This window comes from Thermobia domestica, chromosome 14 (assembly GCF_964235325.1).
Source record: "Thermobia domestica chromosome 14, izTheDome1.hap1.1, whole genome shotgun sequence".
In the NCBI taxonomy this organism is placed as follows: Eukaryota; Metazoa; Arthropoda; class Insecta; order Zygentoma; family Lepismatidae; genus Thermobia; species Thermobia domestica.
This window is the reverse complement of record NC_137467.1, coordinates 159,748,091-159,769,624: the sequence shown is the minus strand read 5'-3', so window position 1 is coordinate 159,769,624 and position 21,534 is coordinate 159,748,091. Positions and strand designations below refer to the sequence as shown.

The window sequence follows — 21,534 nt, the reverse complement described above, 5'->3', positions numbered from 1 at the left end:
TTTCTCCCACCTTCTTCATTCCACCATTTCATTCATCTCTCATCATCACTGTCTCCATAGCCTAACCGGCATAACCATGGGACGTAAAACAAAAATTTCATAAATAATTTCATAAATAAAAACTCAAAAATTTCATAATTTCGTAAGTAAAGATAAAATCCATTCATTTTCATTTTCTTGAAATGAAAATGAATGAATAGATTGATATCTTTACTTTGCTTTATGTTATTAAATTTTAAAAAAATAAACTTTAAAAGCAAATGAACAAGCTTTCATGAATGTGAAGTTCGAAAGAGGATATTTTGTCATGGTAAAGCGTCCCTTTACAAATATTTAGACTACAGAGATTCCATTTCCATCGAACAACTTACAGTAAGTGACAGTAGCTAATCCAGATTATAGGGAGGAACATAATTGTATGTACACGTTCATCACGGATTTAGTTGGTCTTTAGCGTAATAAAGGCATGTAATAGAAAAAAGGTTGTCAAATAATTGGTTTATGGGAACGGTACGTCATGCAATTTGCAATGGAAACTTGATCAATCCCGACTAGTAGAACATTGACAGAACAATGCCTCTCCTGTACGACGGGTCAGTGCTAGTAATACAGTTAAAAGTGAAATATTGAGGTGCATCTTTCACTACAAGACCAATCATAAGCGAAAAAGGTTCCAAAGAAGTCGTCTGCGAAACTCACAAGACCGATTGTAAAGAAAATATACTGGTTTGTGAAAAACCACTAACACAGAGACTTTTAATAGTCTATACACGTAACACTATCAGTAGTGAACGGTGCAATGCATTATAAATTAATGCTGGCTCACAAAGAAGGCGTGTATGCGTTAAAACCACGATATTTAAAGCAAAAATTAGCAATAGGCGTCTCAATGAGCGGCAGGTACCTACTGACCTCTGGAAATTTATTGTGACAATTAACAAATACAGAACCTATCTAAATTACAGTTTAAGAGTTTGGGTTATTACTTAGTGGAGTCTCCATGAAAATTACGATGTAACTTTGAGTGTCAATATAATGAGAGCTAAATATTTCATCAGGAATCTCAAAATCTATAATGTTGAAAAATATCGAAAAGAAAACATCTTATTATCAAGGACATGTCCTATCCATACTTTATATAAACACAATACCAGCATTGTATGGCAGTTTTAAACTACCATGGAACAAAGATTAAATCCACAAAGCCGAAACAACGCTGGATTTTTTACCAATGAATGGCAACTACCACTGATATCCATGTACCTCCGTTTGAAAATATTCCTGCAAAGTGTACTAAAGTTAATTTCATGGATTATTGTGGTTTTGAATTTCTCATACACCATCTTTCATTACGTTGATCTCGTGCTACAAATAGCCTCTACAAAGCCTGCAATCAGTAGTGGGTCAATACTTCTAATACAGCTGTAACTAAGTCTGCTGCAGTGGAAGTTTCAATGCTTGTATAATTATCCTTACCGGTTGGCCATTACATTCAGTTTGGTCGATGGTGACTTGGTAAAATACAACTGTTAGGTAAACAAAAATTTTAATTTGTTCGGGCAGGAAGAGATCAGCCTAGTGAAGATTTTTTCCTCGTATTTGAATAATAAGATTTTTAAAATGATTATTTTATTTTACTTCAAGAAAATGGCTATATGAGTTTTAATTGTTTTTTTTTTAAAGGAAATAATGGTTTTTAATCATTCACTAGTATAGAGTTAATCTCTTATTTTGCACTCATTAATGTTACTCTTGTGTACGCACCAGCGGCGCAAGTCTGCCTTCAACATTGGGGGGAGATTGGACGGATAAGACTGTCTCCATAATCGTTTTTTTTTTTAAAAAAAACGATGTTCAAAATATTTATGAAGTTGAAAAAGAATGCTGTGGAGGAACAGGGAACTGAGTTGTCTCCAACATTCGGAGGCGGGCAGATTTTTGGCTTAGTATGGACGGAGATCAATGTCATCTCTCTTACTTTTGTAGCAATCGGACACATATCATCACATTTCTCCCCAAAGAACTCATTTCAGGTCAGATTATTGCAGGGGACATGTCCCTTCTCAATTCCCCGGGATTTGCGCCAGTGGTAGGCACTAAATAGTTTACAGCAAGATCGAAAGATATTTGAATATCTGTTAATTTAGAATAATTTTCAGTATACTTCTTTCTATTTTCTTTAAAAATTAACAACTAAAAATTGTCTAAAAGATCATTCTTATTAAGAGTTCTTATAATTATTTTTCCAAAACTTTTGAACAAATATGAAGCTAGAAATTTCCTAACATGCATAATATTTGATACTTTTTTATGTTTGGCAGAAAACTAGTCAATATCTCTATATACAAGGTTTCGTATTCATATTTGTAAATTAAAACGGATTTAATTAATGGATGTCTTTTTAGATATTTCCTTATCTGTATATTACTAAGGAATTATGGACTTTCAAATAGACGTTGTTATACTTTTTTAATAAGTCTGTGCGAATACTTGGATGAAAATACATATTTACATGATTCTTTTCTCACCTGTATAAACATTTCTATAATGTTTGGGTAAAAACTAATATTTTAAGCAGAAATGGGAACCTATGAATCATAAAAAATAAACACACTGCTGAACAATACTCCACTTATTTACATAAAAACACATTTACACGTGACGTTTCGATATTCTAGCCAAGATCCTCATCAGACCTACTCCTTACTTCTCTAGTCAAATTAGCAAATACATCACATTGTTATGCAATCTGCCTTCCTATACCTAAGGTATGGTCACACACCTTGAAAGGGAATGGGTGGAACAAACTATAGATCTTGAGGATACATTTGCTACCTTGTTGTACTGAATGTTTATACTAAATTTTTATTATACTAAATTTTTACTAAATGAATTGCATTATTTTTTTATATTTTGGCACCATGAATATTACACTAAATTGGCTGATATTTTATTAACTGTAGTGAATATTCTAAATTTAACTGAATTTTAATATCGTTAATAAATTATAAGCTGCTGAATAATATTACCATGAGCTGACCTATACGAAATCCATTCATCCATTATATCAAACAATTCTTGGGCTTCTGTAAAACAATAGATTTGTAATACTTAATTATAAAAATATTTGACACAAACACAAACATATAGCTGCTTTATTTGATTAGTTTATTTAAAAGTTTGCTGATATTACTAATATTAAAGTTATAATTTTTATTTTCATGTCATTTACTGGTAGGATGAATATGTCACATGAATACATTAAAATTGGTTGTGTAAATTGTTTTGATTATTCATTGAGAAATTTCTGAAATTCTCTAAAATTATCCTGGTTTTAATAACTATGTAACAAAGTAGGAAAGTATGTATTATAGTAGCTTTTTATATGATGTCCTAATTTGTTAGACATCCTTCATCGTTTTATATTATTTCAATGTATTTAATTTCACAATATCAGGAAATATTTTATTTATTAAAGTTATGCTATGTTAGGTATTATCTATCTATCTATCTATCTATCTATCTATCTATCTATCTATCTATCTATATCTATCTATATATATATATATATATATATATATATATATATATATATATATATATATATATATATATGTTGATTCAAAGTTGTTATTTGCACTGTAATGTGCTGGTAAACTTGTATTATAATGTGTACTTAAATTATAATATGCTCTTAAAGTATTTTGACACACTATTAGTTTTAGGTACATAAAAGTTTAAGTGATTATTTTCATGATCAATGGAATTTATAATTTAACACCAAAACATAGATTCATAATAATGGTTATGTGCTCAAGCAATCACCATTCTATGGTTGAAGTTCTATTGGAATAAAAATAATGATTTTTAAGGTCTAATTTTCCCTGTACTTTTATTTCTTAGGAATTTAGAGACTTTAGCATACATTAATAAAAGTAACTTATACCTTTTGTCATCGACAGATTCAACAGAGCATTCATAAGACTCTTCGTTGGTCGAGAAGCTGGAAAGGTGTGAACAGTTTTAAAAGATTATATAACTATTTCATAGTGCTTAATAATTCTTATTCACTATATATATATGAAAAAATAAATTATATTTATTTTCAAAAAATAACAACTCAAATTGCGATTCACAATTATTTTCATTTTCTACTAATTCCTATGTAATTAATGTAAGTAATTTAAATTATTACAAAGATGGAGTATAAAATATCACCTTAATACTTCTATGGGAGGAGAAAACATTTTGATAAGTTCTTTGTAATTTATCCATAGTTTGTTCAATCTCACTAGTTAGTGTCACTGTAAAGTACAAAAAAAATTGTCATTATTTTATAATCATCTTTAAGTTTAGTCATTGCGAAATGAAGTGTTTTATATTTTTAAAAATATTCATCTTTAGATTAGCAAAAGAGGCAAAGTTATTGTTGGTGTTTTTATGAACAAGCTACGCTGATATGAATAAGATGAACGAATTCACTTTGAAAAATATCCCCGAATTAAAGGAAAACGACTGAACGGAATTAAATTATTTATTTATTTATAGGATATATGCCTACTTATGAACTATATCGAACTGCATATCCCATGGGAGTAGATTCATTTTGATTAATCGTTTATCTGTAGTGAAACAGATAGAAGACGCAGCAAATACATTATTTGAGGCATGTACTCTATTTCTTGCGGACCATATACTGTATGATATAGATCCATATACTAATCAAAGGATTTATAAAATAGTATTGCTATTGTCTACCGAGAACATATACCCACAATCAGAAGAGCAGAGAAAACATTTTGTGCTTACATTTATAATTCTACTAAAGGAGGAGTGGAGGCTGTAGAAGAGATCAAAGGACGTTTTCAGTGAGTAGAACATCGAAACGATGGACAATACTATTCGTTTTTAGTTTCCTAAACACTGAACTGAATAGTTTTATTGTGCTTGGACAGAATAGAAACTGAAATATACATAGTTTGTGAAAAAAACTTTAAAAAATCTTTACGGTGAATATTTGATACGACATCTTCTAAATAAAATACATCATCTGAACACAAAACAAAAGCTAGACATAATAACAGATAGTTCAGAAATTAAAACTGCTCCACCACCCAGTAATGACAGAATGCTCCTGCCAAATACTACAATTGTGACTGGAAGAAAAACAGGAACTCGAAGAGAAATTGTCATCAGTGTAAGAACTATAACTGTAGAGAGCAGACAACCTCCACGTACAATTGTAATTTCAAAATATTTACGCCCGATCGTAAACATGTCTCTGTTAAATTTCACTGCTACTGGGGGTTTTTGTACGCCATGCGAACGCTTAAAATGATCACTGTGAAAGAGTAAAAAGTCTGAAAATCTTGATTCTAAACTTGAAACTGACCACTACTGATATAAAACCAAATTCAAGATGTTAAGTTATGATCAAAGTGTAGTGTATATATAGATTCATTACTACTAACAGTTTTGTGTTTACTATTACTTTCTATTGTTTATTAATTAATTTTCTGTGTATAACATGTTACAATTATTCATAGAGACCTAGAAATGAAAAATGAAATCTTTAAGTTTAACGTCCCACGGATATGCCGGTTAGACTAAAGGAGACGGTGATAATGAGAAATTAGTGAAATGGTGGATGAAGAAAGTGGGAGGAAACGGGAAAACCCGGAGAAAACCCACGAGCACGGTGTTTGTCCACCACAAAATCCACACGCGCGAGCTGGGATCGAACCAGGGACCCCGAGCACCGGAGGTGAACGCTCTACCACTGAGCCACCGCGCACCCCATAGAGACTTAGGAAGGTGGTGATAATAACGTAAATGATAATGGTGGAAAAACGGAAGTGGGAGAAAACGAGAAAAGCTCCGGAGAGCAAAAGCATACGGTTTTTCAAACCACAAAGCCCTTTTGCCAAAAGCTGGGATGTAACCAAGGACCTCACTTAACAGATATAATTACTCTACCAATGAGTTACCGCGACTTATCATTTCCTTTTAGTTGTTGTTTTTTTATTGAGGGAATAGTAATAATGAGTCATTATATCATTGACTTTCTTTTGAAATAATCTAATCAATTTTAAGTGTATTTTGAAATATATTCTCATTATTAATGAGAATATTGGTCACTCAAGTGTCCAACATGCTAACAAAGATTAATACAATACTCACATAAAACATTTCATAAGTACTGAATTTTATTTCTGTGCTCCATACTACAAATGATAGAAAATACCGGTTTTTTTCAAGGTATTATTGAAAACTGTAATTACTATTTTTGTTCTATGAAAGGAAAATAAATCTTTTACTAAACTTCGAATGCATTAAAAAATAATGTCAAGGTAATATAAATAGTTTTTTCAATATATTTTTTCATTTAAGTTTATTTTCAGCAGCACGGTCCAAAAGACCGTGCGCGACCTCTCAGTTACGAAACTAGGACTCGATTTCTGAAGGGCTAGCATAACTCTGGGTGCGTGGAATTATTACCTAAGCCTAATGCGTATGCCTTGCAATTGGGAAACAAATACTGTATGGATAAGTTTCCTCTAGCACCCCTATAAAGGTATGAACGTTTAAAAATATTTTAGAAGTCCAATATTAGTGTCAAATCTATACTTATAGGGCTGTTGAGGTGAATAGTGACACTGTTGACCCTTTACTTTGGGGTACAACACTCCTAGCATTTTAAGTGATGCAAAAAAGATATTTCAGCTAAAAGCTTAAAGATCGACAATTGTGGCCAAACAAATAATCGGAAAAGGCGTAATAAAAATGAAATGAAATCTTTGAGTTTTACGTCCCACGGTTATGCCGGCTATATTAAAGAAGAAGGTGATGATGAGAAATGAATTAAATGGTGGAATGAAGAAAGTGAGAGAAAAAGGGAGAACCCCGAGGAAACCCATGCACACGGTGCTTTTTCATCACAAAGATCCCTTGGCGCGACTAGGGATCGAACCAGGGAACCAAAGCGCCAGAGGTGAACATTCTACCACTGAGATACCAGGGCCCCCAATGGCGTAATAATTTTATTTTTGAAAATAGAGTTTATATTACTAAATCAAATATGTTCATTATATTTTTGTCAATAATTTATGAAAAGCTCAGATAAATGCATTTATGTACACCCATATAAAAAATTATTGTCGCATGTCTATAAATGTGTTGTTGTAGGAATATAATTTGATCACGAATTCGCCCGGTATTTCTTATAGTGTTAGTATGTGTATAATCGGCAAAGACATATATGTGGCAAATGTCGCGTCAAAAACAGTAAATAAGAACAATAAAACGAAACTACTTTCTTGTCTATTTAGTAACTTTTTGTTTTACTCATTCTAATTTTCGTATTTGCAATTCTTTTCCTATGAAATTTACCACAAGTATACATTTGCTGATTACACTAGTTAACAAAGGTTTTGTTACATAAAAGGAAATACCTGTTCTTAAAGGAAATTTTTTCGCTGAATTCGAATATGCACTCGATTTTTCTCCATCTCGTGCGATTTTCCCGTAACAGAGGGATTTTCGGGAAAATCCCTTAAAAATTTCCCTTTTCGTTTATTTTACACCCCAAGATCTTGTCCCCTTGCATATACTAACATAGAAATACTACCTAAGTATACTTTGATTCATATTTAACAAACCCTCCAAGTTTCGTAATAATCGCTTTATTCTTTCTAGAGAAATAAATATATTTGTATGTATACTGTGTGTACTGTTTATTGCACCTTATAGTAATGCTTTCAGATCTCTTAAGTTGAGGTAAAACGTTTTGCTTTATTACCACAAACACATATATAAAATATAATACAATATAATTTACAAGTGTGACAATTTACAATAAACAATAATACAAATGTACCAAAAGGTCATGAAAAGACAATCAAAACTATCACAATATATGAAACTTCCATTGGGTTACAAAAACGTACACTACTTCCTTCTTTTGTAAGAAATGTTGCATTCTCTAACAAGACCCCAACAATAGTCCCCCATCATTGAAGGATCCCATCGTCTCTGGTACCTTTTCTCCATTGCCATTATATCTTGGTGGAATCTTTCCCCCTGTTCGTCGCTGAGAGCACCTAGGTTAGCAGGAAAGAAGCTGAGGTGGGAGTGCAAAAAGTTGATTTTTAAAGACATCCTACAACCCAACTCTTTGTATTTCTGTATCATGTCCTGTACGATTTCTGTGTAACTCTCAGCTTTGTTATTGCCCAGAAAGTTGCGCACAACACACTTAAATGCTGTCCAGGCAGCTAGCTCAGCACTGTTTAACTTGCTGTCAAAGCTATCATCAAGCATTAATTTCCTAATTTGGGGACCAATAAACACTCCCGCTGAAATCTTAGCATCACTCAGGTTAGGGAACTTATCTCGCAAATACTTGAAACCTTCACCAGATGTGTCCATGGCTTTGACAAAGTTTTTCATAAGTCCTAACTTGATATGAAGTGGTGGTAGTAATATCTTATTAGGATCTACCAAAGGAGCTTATTTGACGTTGCATTCTCCAGGTACGTAATTCACTCTAGGTTCCCATTCCTTCACTTCATAATGTTTGTCATCAGCTCGGTTATCCCATAAACATAAAAAACATTGGTACTTCGTGTAACCGCACTGCAGTCCTAATAAAATACCAACTACCTTGAGATCACAACATTTGCCAACAATGGTCCTTGTAATTTAAAAGATTTAGCAAAGTTGACATGGTGTCATAGGATTCCTTAATCTTCACTGAGTGCGCAAGTGGTATAGAAGGTCATGATCATCATCAGAGTCTTTTCGCCATATCTCTTCCCAGTTGGTAGGGGGCTCGGGAAGTGGAAGTTCATCCCCGTGCGGAATAGGTCTAATTGCGGATTTAACGTTGGGATAACTTATTGTGTACTTGCTTTTTTTAGAATGTCCCTTAACTACTGTGAGACAAAAATAACAATCATCCAGATGGTTGGTGGGTTCTCTCCACACCATTGGTACAGCAAATTTCATGAACCTCCGTTTCCCTTTGGCCCATGCAAGTAAAGTGACGTAGCACGACGCACAAATTATGTTGGGTGCCCAAGTGCCAAATATTGATAACCATTTCATGAACAAAACGAAAAAACTTGGAGAATTGTATATATATGTATTAAGATATACATATACTGTACGTTTAAAAAAAATATACGTTGGATGTACATTCTATTTTTATAAACGTTTCTAATTTACAGAGAGCAATACAAGTGTGTTGTTGACTATTGTAAATATTCATTTTTGTGTCTGTGTTTGTAGTAATAAAGCAAATCTTTTTTACCCCAACTTAGGAGATCTGAAAGCATTACTATCAGGTGCAATAAACAGTGCACACAGTATACATACAAATATATTTATTTCTCTAGAAAGAACAAAGCGGTTTTTACGAAACTTTTAGGGTTTATTAAATATAAATCAAGGTATACTTAGGTATAATTTCTATGTTACTATATGTAAGGGGACAGGAGCTAGGGGAATAAAATATCTGAAAAAGGGAAATTTTTGAGGGAATTTCCCGAAAATCCCTCTGTTACGGGAAAACTGTACGTGATGGAGAGAAACCGAGTGCATATTCGAATTCAGCGCAAAAAGTTCCTTTAAAATCAGGTGATTTTTCTCATGTAACAAACAAAAAGTTTAAATTTGTTAACTAGTGTTATACACATAGTATCAGTATTAAAGGTACCCTGCAAAATCATTATCAAATATTCTTACAAGAAGACAGTTATAGATATGCTACAATCATTTTGGACAAGAGTGTATATTTAAGATTGTAAATAGACTTAATTAATAAGTATGACTTGAAAAGTATTAAGCAGAATACATCAAAGGGAAAGGGAAAAAATAAAAATAAAATATATGAATAAATGTCGTCACCATTTTTTCTAAATTCACATTATTTAAACCCTATATCAGCTCTTGAGAAACCCGTAATACCATATACCATAGCTCCCTTTTAATTTCACGATATCGCAAGCATTTTTTTCACGTTTCCGGCACACACCTTATTGCGCTTTTCCGATTAGCTGTGTTTGAGGTGTGAAAATGATCACCTAGCATGTATTGATTTATCCTCTTCGTTGAGAGACATTAAATTCCGTATCATTCTATTGGCCTTCACTTTATGAGAATGATGCACAATATGAGTTTTATTTTAAACAAAAGTTAAAACAAAAAACACATAATAGGGAAAATACAATGATCACAAGAAATGGCATTTATTCCCGATTTCTTGTGCTTAATTAATTCGTTTAAAGTATTACAGATAAACAGTGTATTTTGCAAATTAACCCATACACATGGAAACTTCAATATAAGGCTAATAAAACTAAAGACTGGCCGAAATTATCTTTCATGACAATAGCTTTCTTAAATGTTATTCATTCCAAGAAAGTAGAAAGCTTTCTTGGAATGAATAACCTCAAGTTCTATATGCGCCCGATAAGAACCTAACTGAGGTTAATCATACAATATGCTTATTAATTATGATAACAAACTACACTTTTTACCGCGTAATAACCATGGTTGAAGTGATGAGATTTCCGCAGAGCACGCAGATTTATTTCAATACTTTTAAGTATTCGGATATTGGGTTAATTTTTGCTAGTATTTTTTTTTCGAATTTCACATCTCAAAAGTACCATTAACAAATGTACAAAAAATAAATAATTTCCTCTTACAATTTTCTATAGTAGGTATATCCATAATTCGTCCATGATGTGCATAATTGCCATACAACAGCTCATCTATAGGTACTGACTCAATATCACTTGCAGCAACAGTTAGTGACCGTAATCGCAGACCATTTTCGTTATACCGTGTAAAGTTGCTGATAGTCTAAAAATGAAAGAAAATACATTTTAATATGGAAAATATTCCATAAAATCAATATAGTTCTAATACCAAGGAGATAACGGATACGATTAATAAATTATAATAAAAATGAATGCAAAAATCTTTGTTTTTGAGTAATTAAGTCATACCACTTAAAGATTATACGTTATTATTGTTACTATAAATATGACTTTCAGGGTTTGTGAGAATATTCACCTTCGAATTCGATGGATAAATTAGAAATTGAACCTATGGTGAGTTTCAATATTTATGTCAACAGGGCATTTTTAATAACTGTGCTGAGTGACTCTTTGTCTTCATTGAAAATTTCTTGAAAATTTTTACTGAAAATTTGTTTGTGAGTAAGGAAGAAATTTGAGCTTGTAATATGTAAGAAAACTGTAACATTTTTTCTAGATATTCTGATCAAAAATCTTGACAAACAAATGCAAAGCTGAAGCGCTAAGAAGAAAACGGAAATAAATAATTATGTTGCTCTTTCGGATGGATTGAATTATTCCATTTTCGAACCACTTCATCATCATTCTACTTAGTAAAATTGTAAATGCTTCAAATATTGATCAGTTAAACTTTCTGATGTAACAAGGATTTTCACTGCATATATTCTTATACTGTACATCTGATATTCAAAATTTCACTTAACAATTATTCTTCATTCTTACTTCACTCAAAATTCTGATTACTATATAAAACAAAAGGCACTCATATTTTATATATATACGCACATCTAAGAATACATAGATTATCTGTAGCTATCATATTTGTTCCAAAATAAACATCGGACAAATAAACAATATCATTCGGGTCTTTAACGATTTTGAGTAACAAAGTAAAATCTGTAAATAATGTTGCTACCACTCCCAAATTTACCGGTATTAGCCATGACTTCCAACAATGTATATTTATCCAAACTGGATTCAAAACCTTCTTCATGAGCATAGTCAAAGTGGTTGTCAGCCTCCTCGGATATGTCTCCTTCCGTCTTATTGTGTGTTATAGAAGAAAAATCTCGTCCAGTTCTTTACCAGGAGGTAATGTGCCTAAGATCGATGACACATTACCGCGCTGGATGGCGATGCTGATACATTGGAAAAGGAATGCAGTCGCTCGGGTGTCACCAGTTTTGATTGCTATTCGATGACCAACTTCATTAATGAAATTAGATCCTTCGTGACCCCAAGACCCACTGGTTTCTATTGCTACTGTTACAAACCAATATTTGTCCAATAGGTTTGAGTATTTTAGTCATTTGTCTGATTCTCTGTGAGCGGCGACGAGACCTGCCTGAATTGAAGAATGGGGTAAGTTGGAAGGAGCAAACGTATCGGAACATGTGAAATCCCAGACTAGTGCTTTTCCATTTTTCCATGGTACCAAGGTCATGCCATCAGGCCTTTTACCATCAGAGCGGCAACAACCATTTGGTTCTTTTATTGAAGCAACTCCCGCTGAAACGAGGACTCTACAAATAATGTCGTTTACAATATGATGTCGAGATTGTCTTCCCGCACTTTTTTTGCATGAAAGGCCATGTAATCCTTTATTATCAACATATGCGTTGCAAGCAGGACAAAAGTGAGGCTCACAAATATTAGCACCTAAGCGCAGAGCTGTAGCAATACGAAAGCTCTCATTAGAAAGGTGTAGGCCGAGTGTGTGAGAAGGTAGGGCTTGAAGCCATGCTCCAGTTTTGGAGGAAGAGACAGCTAACAGCCTGGCTTTGTCATCTGGGTTATTAGTTGATGATAGGAGTGAAGATAAACGAAGCTTGACTATAGGTTCATCCCAAACAGACTGAACATGTCTTTTGTCGATAGGTGGGGGATCCATTACAACCAGACTAGTCCATTTATCGGTGCATTCTTGTACATCTCGAATCGAGTCTAAGTCAGCCTCCTGTTGAAGAAGAGATCCAATTAGTTCTCGTGAGCCATAGAATGATGCGAGGAAAGAAGGTATGGCGATATCCATGGCTCGACGAATTCCAAGGCCTCCATTCTCAACTGGTAATATGTAAATATGTAAATAGATACAAATAAAATCTGCTGTAAGCGAGATAAGAAAAAATACATAAAAAAATGTAAGTTACCAAGAGAGTCAACTGTATCCGATCTGTTGAACAGCAGTACTGAGATAACTTTACAAAACAGCAGAGTTGGTCCAAAGGCCTGCACTTAACCTGTCCACGAACCTTCAATACGTCTAAATATATAAGTAAGGGAATAAAACAGTTTCCAGGGATGAGATATTGTCAGCGATTTCGCAATATATATATATAAAGTTGTCTTGAAGAAATAGATTTCGGCACCAAAATTGTTCAGTTCAGGTGAACCACTCCCTGTTCAGGGCACCTAAAACAGTTTCCAAGGATTATAGGTTTCCAGTGACTGCACACAAGCTATATATCAATCAACTTGGCGAAAATACTGATCACTAGCGGAATTGGTCACTTCCGTTCAACCACTTCTGGTACGCGGTACCTAATGCAGTTTCAAGCGCAGTGTGTTTCCAGATATTGGACCCATGCAACATATATATCAACCAACTTGACGAAAGAAACTGATTGATACTTTAAATGCTTACTACCGGTGCACGATACCTAATACATTTTTCACGGGTAACGGGTGTTCAACGATTGTGCAGTCGGCAAAAAAAAAAACTGCAACAAAAGCATGTATAGAGGGGAGCTAGGTTAGCCCCGAATGGGCCCCTCCAGGACTAAATTAAACTATTATTTTCAGAAGCTTCAAACATCCGTGAATCAGATTTAGGATGTTAAAACTAAAACAACGTGTTCCGAAGAGTGAAAATTCAAGATGGCCACCAGCCGCAACATCCTTTAGGTTTTCTTCAAAAATTTACAGAACGAAAATTAACAATAGTAGAATTATAAAACATACCTCGTTTTGTTTTGTATATAACAAGTAATTCAGAGCATATACTGTTGTCCCCATAAATGTTAGGTTTGGAAGAAAAAGAAGAAGAAATGTCAGAAATATTCGGGGTTTTTTCCCATTTCTTTTAGATTCTATTTTCGCTTACAGAGACAGCACGGTTACTTGGAAGTCTAATTTATTACCAAAATATTTTATCATACATCCTCCTCCGACGTACCAAAATCTATGAGTAACACTTGATTTAGTTACGGAGAAAAGAAAATATATGCGAAGTAAAGCAAATCCTGACGAAACCCTTGAATTTACAGATTTTTTATATATAAAAAGCAGTTCGTTTATCTTCATTTTAAGACAATATATACACATGACTGAAACATATTAAAATTTTCAATGAATTGTTTCTTTCATTCACATTCACACTTTCTGAATTTACAGGAAAATAATCTTATAAAAAAGTTTGTTTATCTTAATTGTAAGATAATATATACATGTTTCAAACATATTTAAATTTCTGGAAGATTTGTTTCCTTCCCAAGCGTACCTTGTGAATTTACAGAAAAAAATAATTTTATATAAAAAGGTTCGTTTATCTTATGTATAAGACAATGTATAATGACTCAAATATATTCCAATTTCTTAAAGAATAAACTGAGAAAAAAATTGTAGGTGGCGTACTTAAAAAGATAGGTTACATGAGTAATTCCTGTAGTTTTTGGACTTGACGTACAGCAGACGTATAACTGAAAACGCATGTTTTATAATACTTTCTGTATAAGTGTTCCATCTATACTGAATCAGTGATTGAATCTTAATTATATTATTACAGAAATATAAATTTATGTTATACTTGTCGACAATTAGAATGTCAGAAAAATGTGTCAAGAAGTTTTTTGTTTAGCACAGCCTAAAAGAGGCTGTGCTAACACCTACGCCTATTGCGTTCTTCAAGGTTTAACAAGCGATCTAAATATACTATAAATGATTACAAATAAGCACTCCCACTAGTGAGAGGCGAGGGGTTCACTTGCAATAAGCACCCCTAATAGTGAGAAGCGACGAGACTCACTTTAAAGAAGCACCCCGGCTAGTGAGAGGCGAGAAGACTCATATTAAATCTCCCTCTCCGAGGCATAGGATACTAGGTCACATTTGTCTAAGTTTACAGACATATATAAGATGTATAAGATATATGTGTGCTCCTTCGAACATTGTGACAGGCTTGAATTTTCGCTTACATGTTTTACAATGATAACAAAATCCAAGACGTTTAGATGGTTCTGTTCATTGTATCATGTACATGTTCATGTTTGTTGCAAATAAGCAGATATTAAAGACTTGAGGTTCTTAGAAACAACTCCAACTTCTTCATCTTCAGCTTCAGTTTTATCTTCTATAGAAACGTTGCTTTCTAATTAAAAGCCAAAAAACGTAAACAGCAAATAGCTCAATAATGAAGTACGATGAAGCTTCTAAGTGGCTAAGCGGTTAGCGTACGCGCCTTGAAGACTCTGGTTCCATTCCCGGCGGGAGCTCATGTGGTTCGGATTCCACGTTAATCAGTAGGTCCACTCCTCATATAGCCTCGCTGTTGAAAGGGACGTTAAACTCAAATCAACTTAACTCAACTAGAGTATCATGAGTAGTGAATTGTAAATTTGTTACGTTGGTACTTGAAAACGAAAAGAAAACGAAACTCGTCAAGCACTAGGATGCTACATCCTAAAGACAACTCCTCTCTTCAAATGTTTTCACTATTCCTTAGCTTGTGAATTCAGAAACACAATCCAGTTATCAATAGATATCAGCAGGCGCAAAGAAAAAATTGTCTTCGAAGCAGATATTATTGTATATATATATATATATATAAAAATTTGCATTCAATGTGCAGAACATGTCTTTTATGGCAAGAAGAACTAACCGATTTGGATGCAAAAAGTTAGGAATACCCACAGGCGAGTGTCAGGACGGAGATTACTCCCAAGAGAGTTTTCAGATACATATTATTTCATTGAAAATGATATAGTCGAACTAAAGAATGCTAAATTTGGACGAAGAACGAAACCTTGAAAGATGGTAAATTTGCATATGTTGCACGTGTGCAATTGCTGGAAATATCTTACTCCACAGAAAATGTATTATGTTCCGTGCACCGGAAGTGGCTAATACCCGTATCGATCGCTCTCTTTCGTTTAGACGAGTACATTGATATGTATGTTGCATGTACAGTCCGCAGCAAAAAACCTACAACATGAGTATGTAAGCTTATTGTGAAACGACGAAGTCTTTTGCTCCAAAATGGTTTGGGTACAAAACCTCGAGGCCAGAACCTCGCGGACCAAAACCTTGCCTGGCCAGAACCTCGCCTCCCAAATCTCGCCGGGCCGAAACCTCGCCTGGCCAAAACCTCGCCGCTCAAAACCTCGCGGAACAAAATCTCGCCTGGCCAAAACCCCGCTTGGCCAAAACCTCGCCTGACCAAAACCTCACCGGGCTAAAACCTTGCCTTGCCAAAACCTCGTCTTCCAAAACCTCGCGCCCCAAAATATCCCGATACCCAAAATCTCGCATGACCAAAACCTCGTTGTAATGATCTCGCGACACAGAATCTTGCCTGGTCTAAATTAAGCGAGACGTAGTGTCTCCTGAGAAGAAATGTCGTCAGGATAAAACCTCTTCACGACGATTTCTTCAATGTAGAATGTTCTATATATGCACCCTACATGCACCCTAGTGTTCGTATATAACAAATTAGTTGAGAGGCCAAACTTTCGTAGTTATCTCGATGGCATTGCTAGAGAATATTTTGATTTCAGCAAAAAAGAAAAAAAGAAAAAAGAAAAAGAAAGAAAGAAAGAAAAAGAAAGAAGAAGGCCATCAGCTTGAGATACCTTATTCCGACAATGAAGAAGGCGAATAGGAAAGAAGAGAAGACTGTTTATCCACACTTGCGAATGGTAATAATGAAATTAACGAACTAACTCAGGTTAAGGATCCATTCCGAGTCCCGAATATTACAAATTAGAATATATATAAAGAATTGGATAATAACATAGCGTGAAGATTATTTAATCTGTAGGTTAGGAACTCGCAGTTTCGTGTTAAAGATTTGAATTGCTAGAAGACAAGTATTGGTTGAGTGACGACATAATTAACACGGATCTTCCCTGTCGTGAGCAGATGTACAGCAATGTCTTCGCCGAAACCTGTACTTTAATAAATACAACTTCTTATTCACTTTGTAGTTACAAATGTTTGTGCATAAATTTTACTGCAGAACGAGATATTCTCTCTCAACATTTCTAATTTTTTAAGTTATTGAAAATATAAATAATTGAACTTCAGTTGTTACTGACAACAAAGGGAGAACCATATTTTCTTTAGATTCTCTTGTTACACTTTATTGCATTGCAAAAAGAAATTATCTTTAGTTCATTGCCCAGAAGCTATAAAAAGGTATCAACATGTGATTGCTCAGTCAGTACAAAGGTACAAAACATCCCAAGACAAACGAATGCATATGACTGTGGAGCTTTTCTGCTTCTTTATGCAGAGTACATCATTCAAACTTTAAATTTAGATGCAATCCGTAGATTATGCCTTTTTGAAGAATGATGTTTCAAATGTAATAAATCGGTTTGGCTCCACAGTCACTAATTGAAGCAGTTTAAACATCTCATAAGTCTCCTTATGGTTAACCGAATGAGCATTAGGAACAGCAGGAAATTTGTTCCCGTTGTGGAGAAGAACTGCCTTGAGACTCAATTTAATAGAATGTATGAACAAACGCCACTCACTTATACTGTATGATGGCCAAGAGTGTCCATAAAGGATTCGATATTGTTACAAAAAAGAGACACCCTCCTTCGAGTAATATTCAGGAGAAACAGCATAGTCATCACGATAAACGCTCACTTTTGTATCGAGAGGATTCAATCATTTCAATCGCAAAGATAAAAGCTCAGATTTCTGCTTAGACAAAGTTAAATCGCGAAAAATGTAATTGAGATCACCTCATGTCAAAATGTGTTTGATTATTGACTTACAAGGCAATACCAATGTTGGGACGGCATGAGTGGATCCCCATCTTGTGAACCTTCTTCATGCTCGTTACGAGATTTATCATCACTCATTATAACATTTTCTGGAGGCACTGCTACCGGTAATTCCTCACTGTGGCATACAAGTCTCATAGCAGTTGGTAAATTCGAGTATTACACACTCCTCTTTCTTTTTGACGTGATTCAAGTTATTTTTGTTAGATGAAAACAGCAGTCTGTTGTGTGTTCTGTTAGTTTCCGCCAAATCATGTGAATAGCGAAAGGTATATCTCGTTAACCTTTTGTCCAGCCTGTCGGGAGTGTAATATATGTCAAGCAGCATATGTGGGGGCACATTTCTTGTCTTGGTCCCCAAACTTACATTCGGAATAAATTTCGTAGCACCTCTTTACGAGTGGGGTGAATTGTTGTTTTTGCGACTTCACAGTCATCTCTCCACGTATATAACAAAAGGAATTTGCACTATTGACAGAGGTACGAGGCCTTTTCTTCTGAATGTCCACAACACTCAACTTTCACTAACTAGAACAACATGCAACCACTTGCCACGCTATCAGAACTCACAGTGCTCCAAAACAGCTGGCAAGAATCACAATGCAATTCTATGTGATTGAATATGACTCGTCTGCAATGTTGCCAAACGTCACTTATTTCTTGGAGTATGTTCCCTTAGGTCAGGATCATGTATGTATGGGAATTCCTTGCACGATTGTCGATTTTATCTCACTTTCTCTTAGCTTTATTTTAATCAATAATTCTGTTAGTTACTTAAATTCAACCATTGCAGAATAAACCATATGCAGCATTTTAACCGATTTTCAAGGATATCAATAAGGAGGGAGTAGCATGTCACGAGAAAAATGAGCCCAATAGACAAAAGCAGATTTCTTTTTTGAATTTAGCACTCTCGACTTATGCTAGAATACTACTCAGATTCCTTGTGACGAAAACCTTGTTGAGCAGTGTGATTAGAGATATCACTAATTGTTGCTAACCTGATTTCTAAACAGTGCGTAGAAGAAAGAAAAATTTCTGAGATAAGTGGTTTGTAAAACAGAAAATTATCCACCGTACATATCTCTAATGAGATAACCTCTACCTGGGAGAGAGCGAGGAACATGATTACCTTTGGAGGAACAACCATAGCTAATGACTCTTTTTGTATTGTCTTCTCTCTACACGAAAGGTAACATTAGCTATACTGCCCGTCTTCAAACACTAATTTTGAGCAGCCTAAAAATAATAGATACTTCTAGAAACTAAATGAGTTAAGTTAGTTACTGCATATTGCCTGTAAAAATAACGCATCGTACATCACTACTGGTTACATTATATGTATTAATAAATGAATTAGCAGGCAAATTATTAATATTTTTATATCAATGTAGATGATATAAATGCAAGTAACTTGATAAAAATTCAGCGTAGTAACAACGAAAGAGGCTTCTCTTATTTGTAAAAAAAGGAGAAAGAAAGAAAAACTTGGTAAGAAAGAAAAACTTACTCTCGTTATGTCTATGAGGAGGGTTCCCTCTCATATGAACGTTTATGGCCTCACGCAGATAACAATCTACTGGAGAATGAAGACTACTGCCGAATCTCCAAATGACTACAAACCCGTGTCATCGAATCTGGAAGGCTATGTGCAACCTGGTCACGGCCTTATCGAGATAGGTAGAATATTGTGTAAACTGCCATCCCTACAAGCAAAGGTGAGAGGTTGTCTATCCTATGATATGGATAACTATATCCTGATCTTTGGTACTTAAGACAAGACTACGTGATACCCTCTTATGTGTGATAAAGGGATAGTCAGTGCGCTCAAGGGAACGGATCTGCCGTCATAAAGGGAGAGTATCCTTACCCTCAAGAAGTGTGTGGTGTGTCCTTCAGGGCTCGGGATGAGATCTATCCTAATACAGTTTTGTACTTCAAGAATAAAGTATATAGTGGAAGTAATCTTTAACCTCAAGTTTCTCCTTTGTGGATGCAGAACTAACAGTCCTACTGGGGAGTCTCCGCTCCAAAATCATCATTGTCTTTCAAAGGAGATATTCTACATCAATCACTGGACCTGGAAATGTATGGTGTACCTCTTCAAAAAGCAAGGGAGATTCTGTATTCCATAGTCTACTCTACCGAGAGAAGTGCACTACTCCCTCTCAAATTATGGCTACAAATATAATTGGGTTCTGAAGGTATCTGAACTACAACATGAACGTGGCACCCAAAAAAGTGAAGTCCCATGTTGCTTGGACGAACCTGCAAGGGGAGATTTACTCACTCTTAAATGAGTATATCTTTAAAGGTTGATTTTGATCATTGATTTTGGTAATGTACAAAGCATCTACAAATTAGGGGAAGTCTCGAATTGTTTGGACGATTCTATTGTGGAAATATCAAGTTATTGCGTGCACGGGCCTGGGGAAAGATACACGACTTCAGGTATGATGATAAATGTTTGCAATCCCAGTGGAAGGGAGGACTTCCTCTGGGGTAGAGTGCTAGCATCAAACCCACCTTCACTCATCCCTTTGGGATAAAATACAAGGGAGTATCTCTACGTATCCACAGCACATGTATACGGAAGTCGGTTACCATTCAACGATTGAGGTAGGCCGCGACGGGAATAAAGAAGCCATCTAGATTTCTCATGGGACTAACAGACTAGGTTGGACTGTGGAGTTGTGGTGAAACCGTGGGATTCGCCAGCTAATGCTTACACTGGTGGAAGGTGTTTGCCTTGTAACGTTAGAGCGCCATGCCTGAAGAGAATGAAAGACCTGATTCATTAGGCAGGACTACTCTACCAATAGGATAAACCGATTATAGCTAAGAACCTCGGTCTGGTCGAGCTGAGAGCGTATTTCAGTTCCCGAGTGTGTGGGCCCGGGTTACATTGCTAAAGCAAACAAATGTTGAGCGGTAAATGTTTAGGCAAATTTCGTGTACGAGAACTAACAACGTTTAATAATCGAGAACCTACGGTTCTCTTAGTAACTAGTATCGACCCATCAAATGGGCTGACCGACCAGCGCGTCACTTCTGACGTGTAAAGTAGGTTTCTCCCTTCCACCATAGCATGCATTAACTTTGTACCAAATAGGCTCACACTTACATTTATCAATATCTATTAATTAAAGCAGTTAACTGATTTTTGCAATTGAAGTTCTCTTGTGTAAATCTTACCTCAACACATATACAATACAAAATTAATAAAGATGTAATTTGAGCCATTCCAGAAACATTAATTTAAATGATTTCCTCAGTACATCCTCAGTTCAGTAGTTCCTCAGTTCTGTATTTTCTGATGAAGTTCTGGAAAATAAAGTAAAATAAATTATCACGTCACTATTTGCATTATAAACAAGACAGTGATTCGATGGAGACATAAATTATCATTGCCTAAAATGGACGAAATTTGGAATGTAAGAATATTATTTATTTTTAGTAAATATGTCCACAAAAATACATCTTGGATGAAGAGTTTCATTTTTTATTTTAAAGCATGAAAAATAAATTTAAGGAAAATACATAATATTAAATAATCAATACTCAATTACGTCAGCTGAAAATAAGTTAGATTACAACAACTCATATACAATTGTATGAACATTAAATGATAGTTTACACCTGACATGAATAATGCGTAACTAAATACATATTCAACAAATTAAACTGTGACCCTTGCTACT

General features: G+C 34.7%; 1 protein-coding gene across 1 annotated transcript; it reads right to left on the bottom strand.

Moving 5' to 3' along the window:
• Positions 1 to 2,997: 2,997 nt before the first annotated feature.
• On the bottom strand, positions 2,998 to 21,148 carry LOC145670062 (uncharacterized). Its single transcript, XM_081738418.1, has 4 exons — positions 21,029 to 21,148; positions 10,710 to 10,866; positions 3,947 to 4,003; positions 2,998 to 3,086 (listed from the first exon to the last, which is right to left on the bottom strand). The coding sequence occupies exons 1-4, from the start codon at positions 21,074 to 21,076 to the stop codon at positions 2,998 to 3,000; spliced, it is 351 nt and encodes a 116-aa protein (XP_081594544.1). The 5' UTR covers positions 21,077 to 21,148.
• Positions 21,149 to 21,534: the final 386 nt, after the last annotated feature.

Bases quoted from the DNA above. Each gene is read 5' to 3' on its own strand.
- LOC145670062 (XM_081738418.1), bottom strand. From the start codon at position 21,076: ATGGCTCAAATTACATCTTTATTAATTTTGTATTGTATATGTGTTGAG. The intron at 10,867-21,028 runs GTAAGATTTACA...TTTCATTTTTAG, and splicing joins TGTATTGTATATGTGTTGAG to ACTATCAGCAACTTTACACG. The intron at 4,004-10,709 runs GTAAGAGGAAAT...ACACCTTTCCAG, and splicing joins TATACCTACTATAGAAAATT to CTTCTCGACCAACGAAGAGT.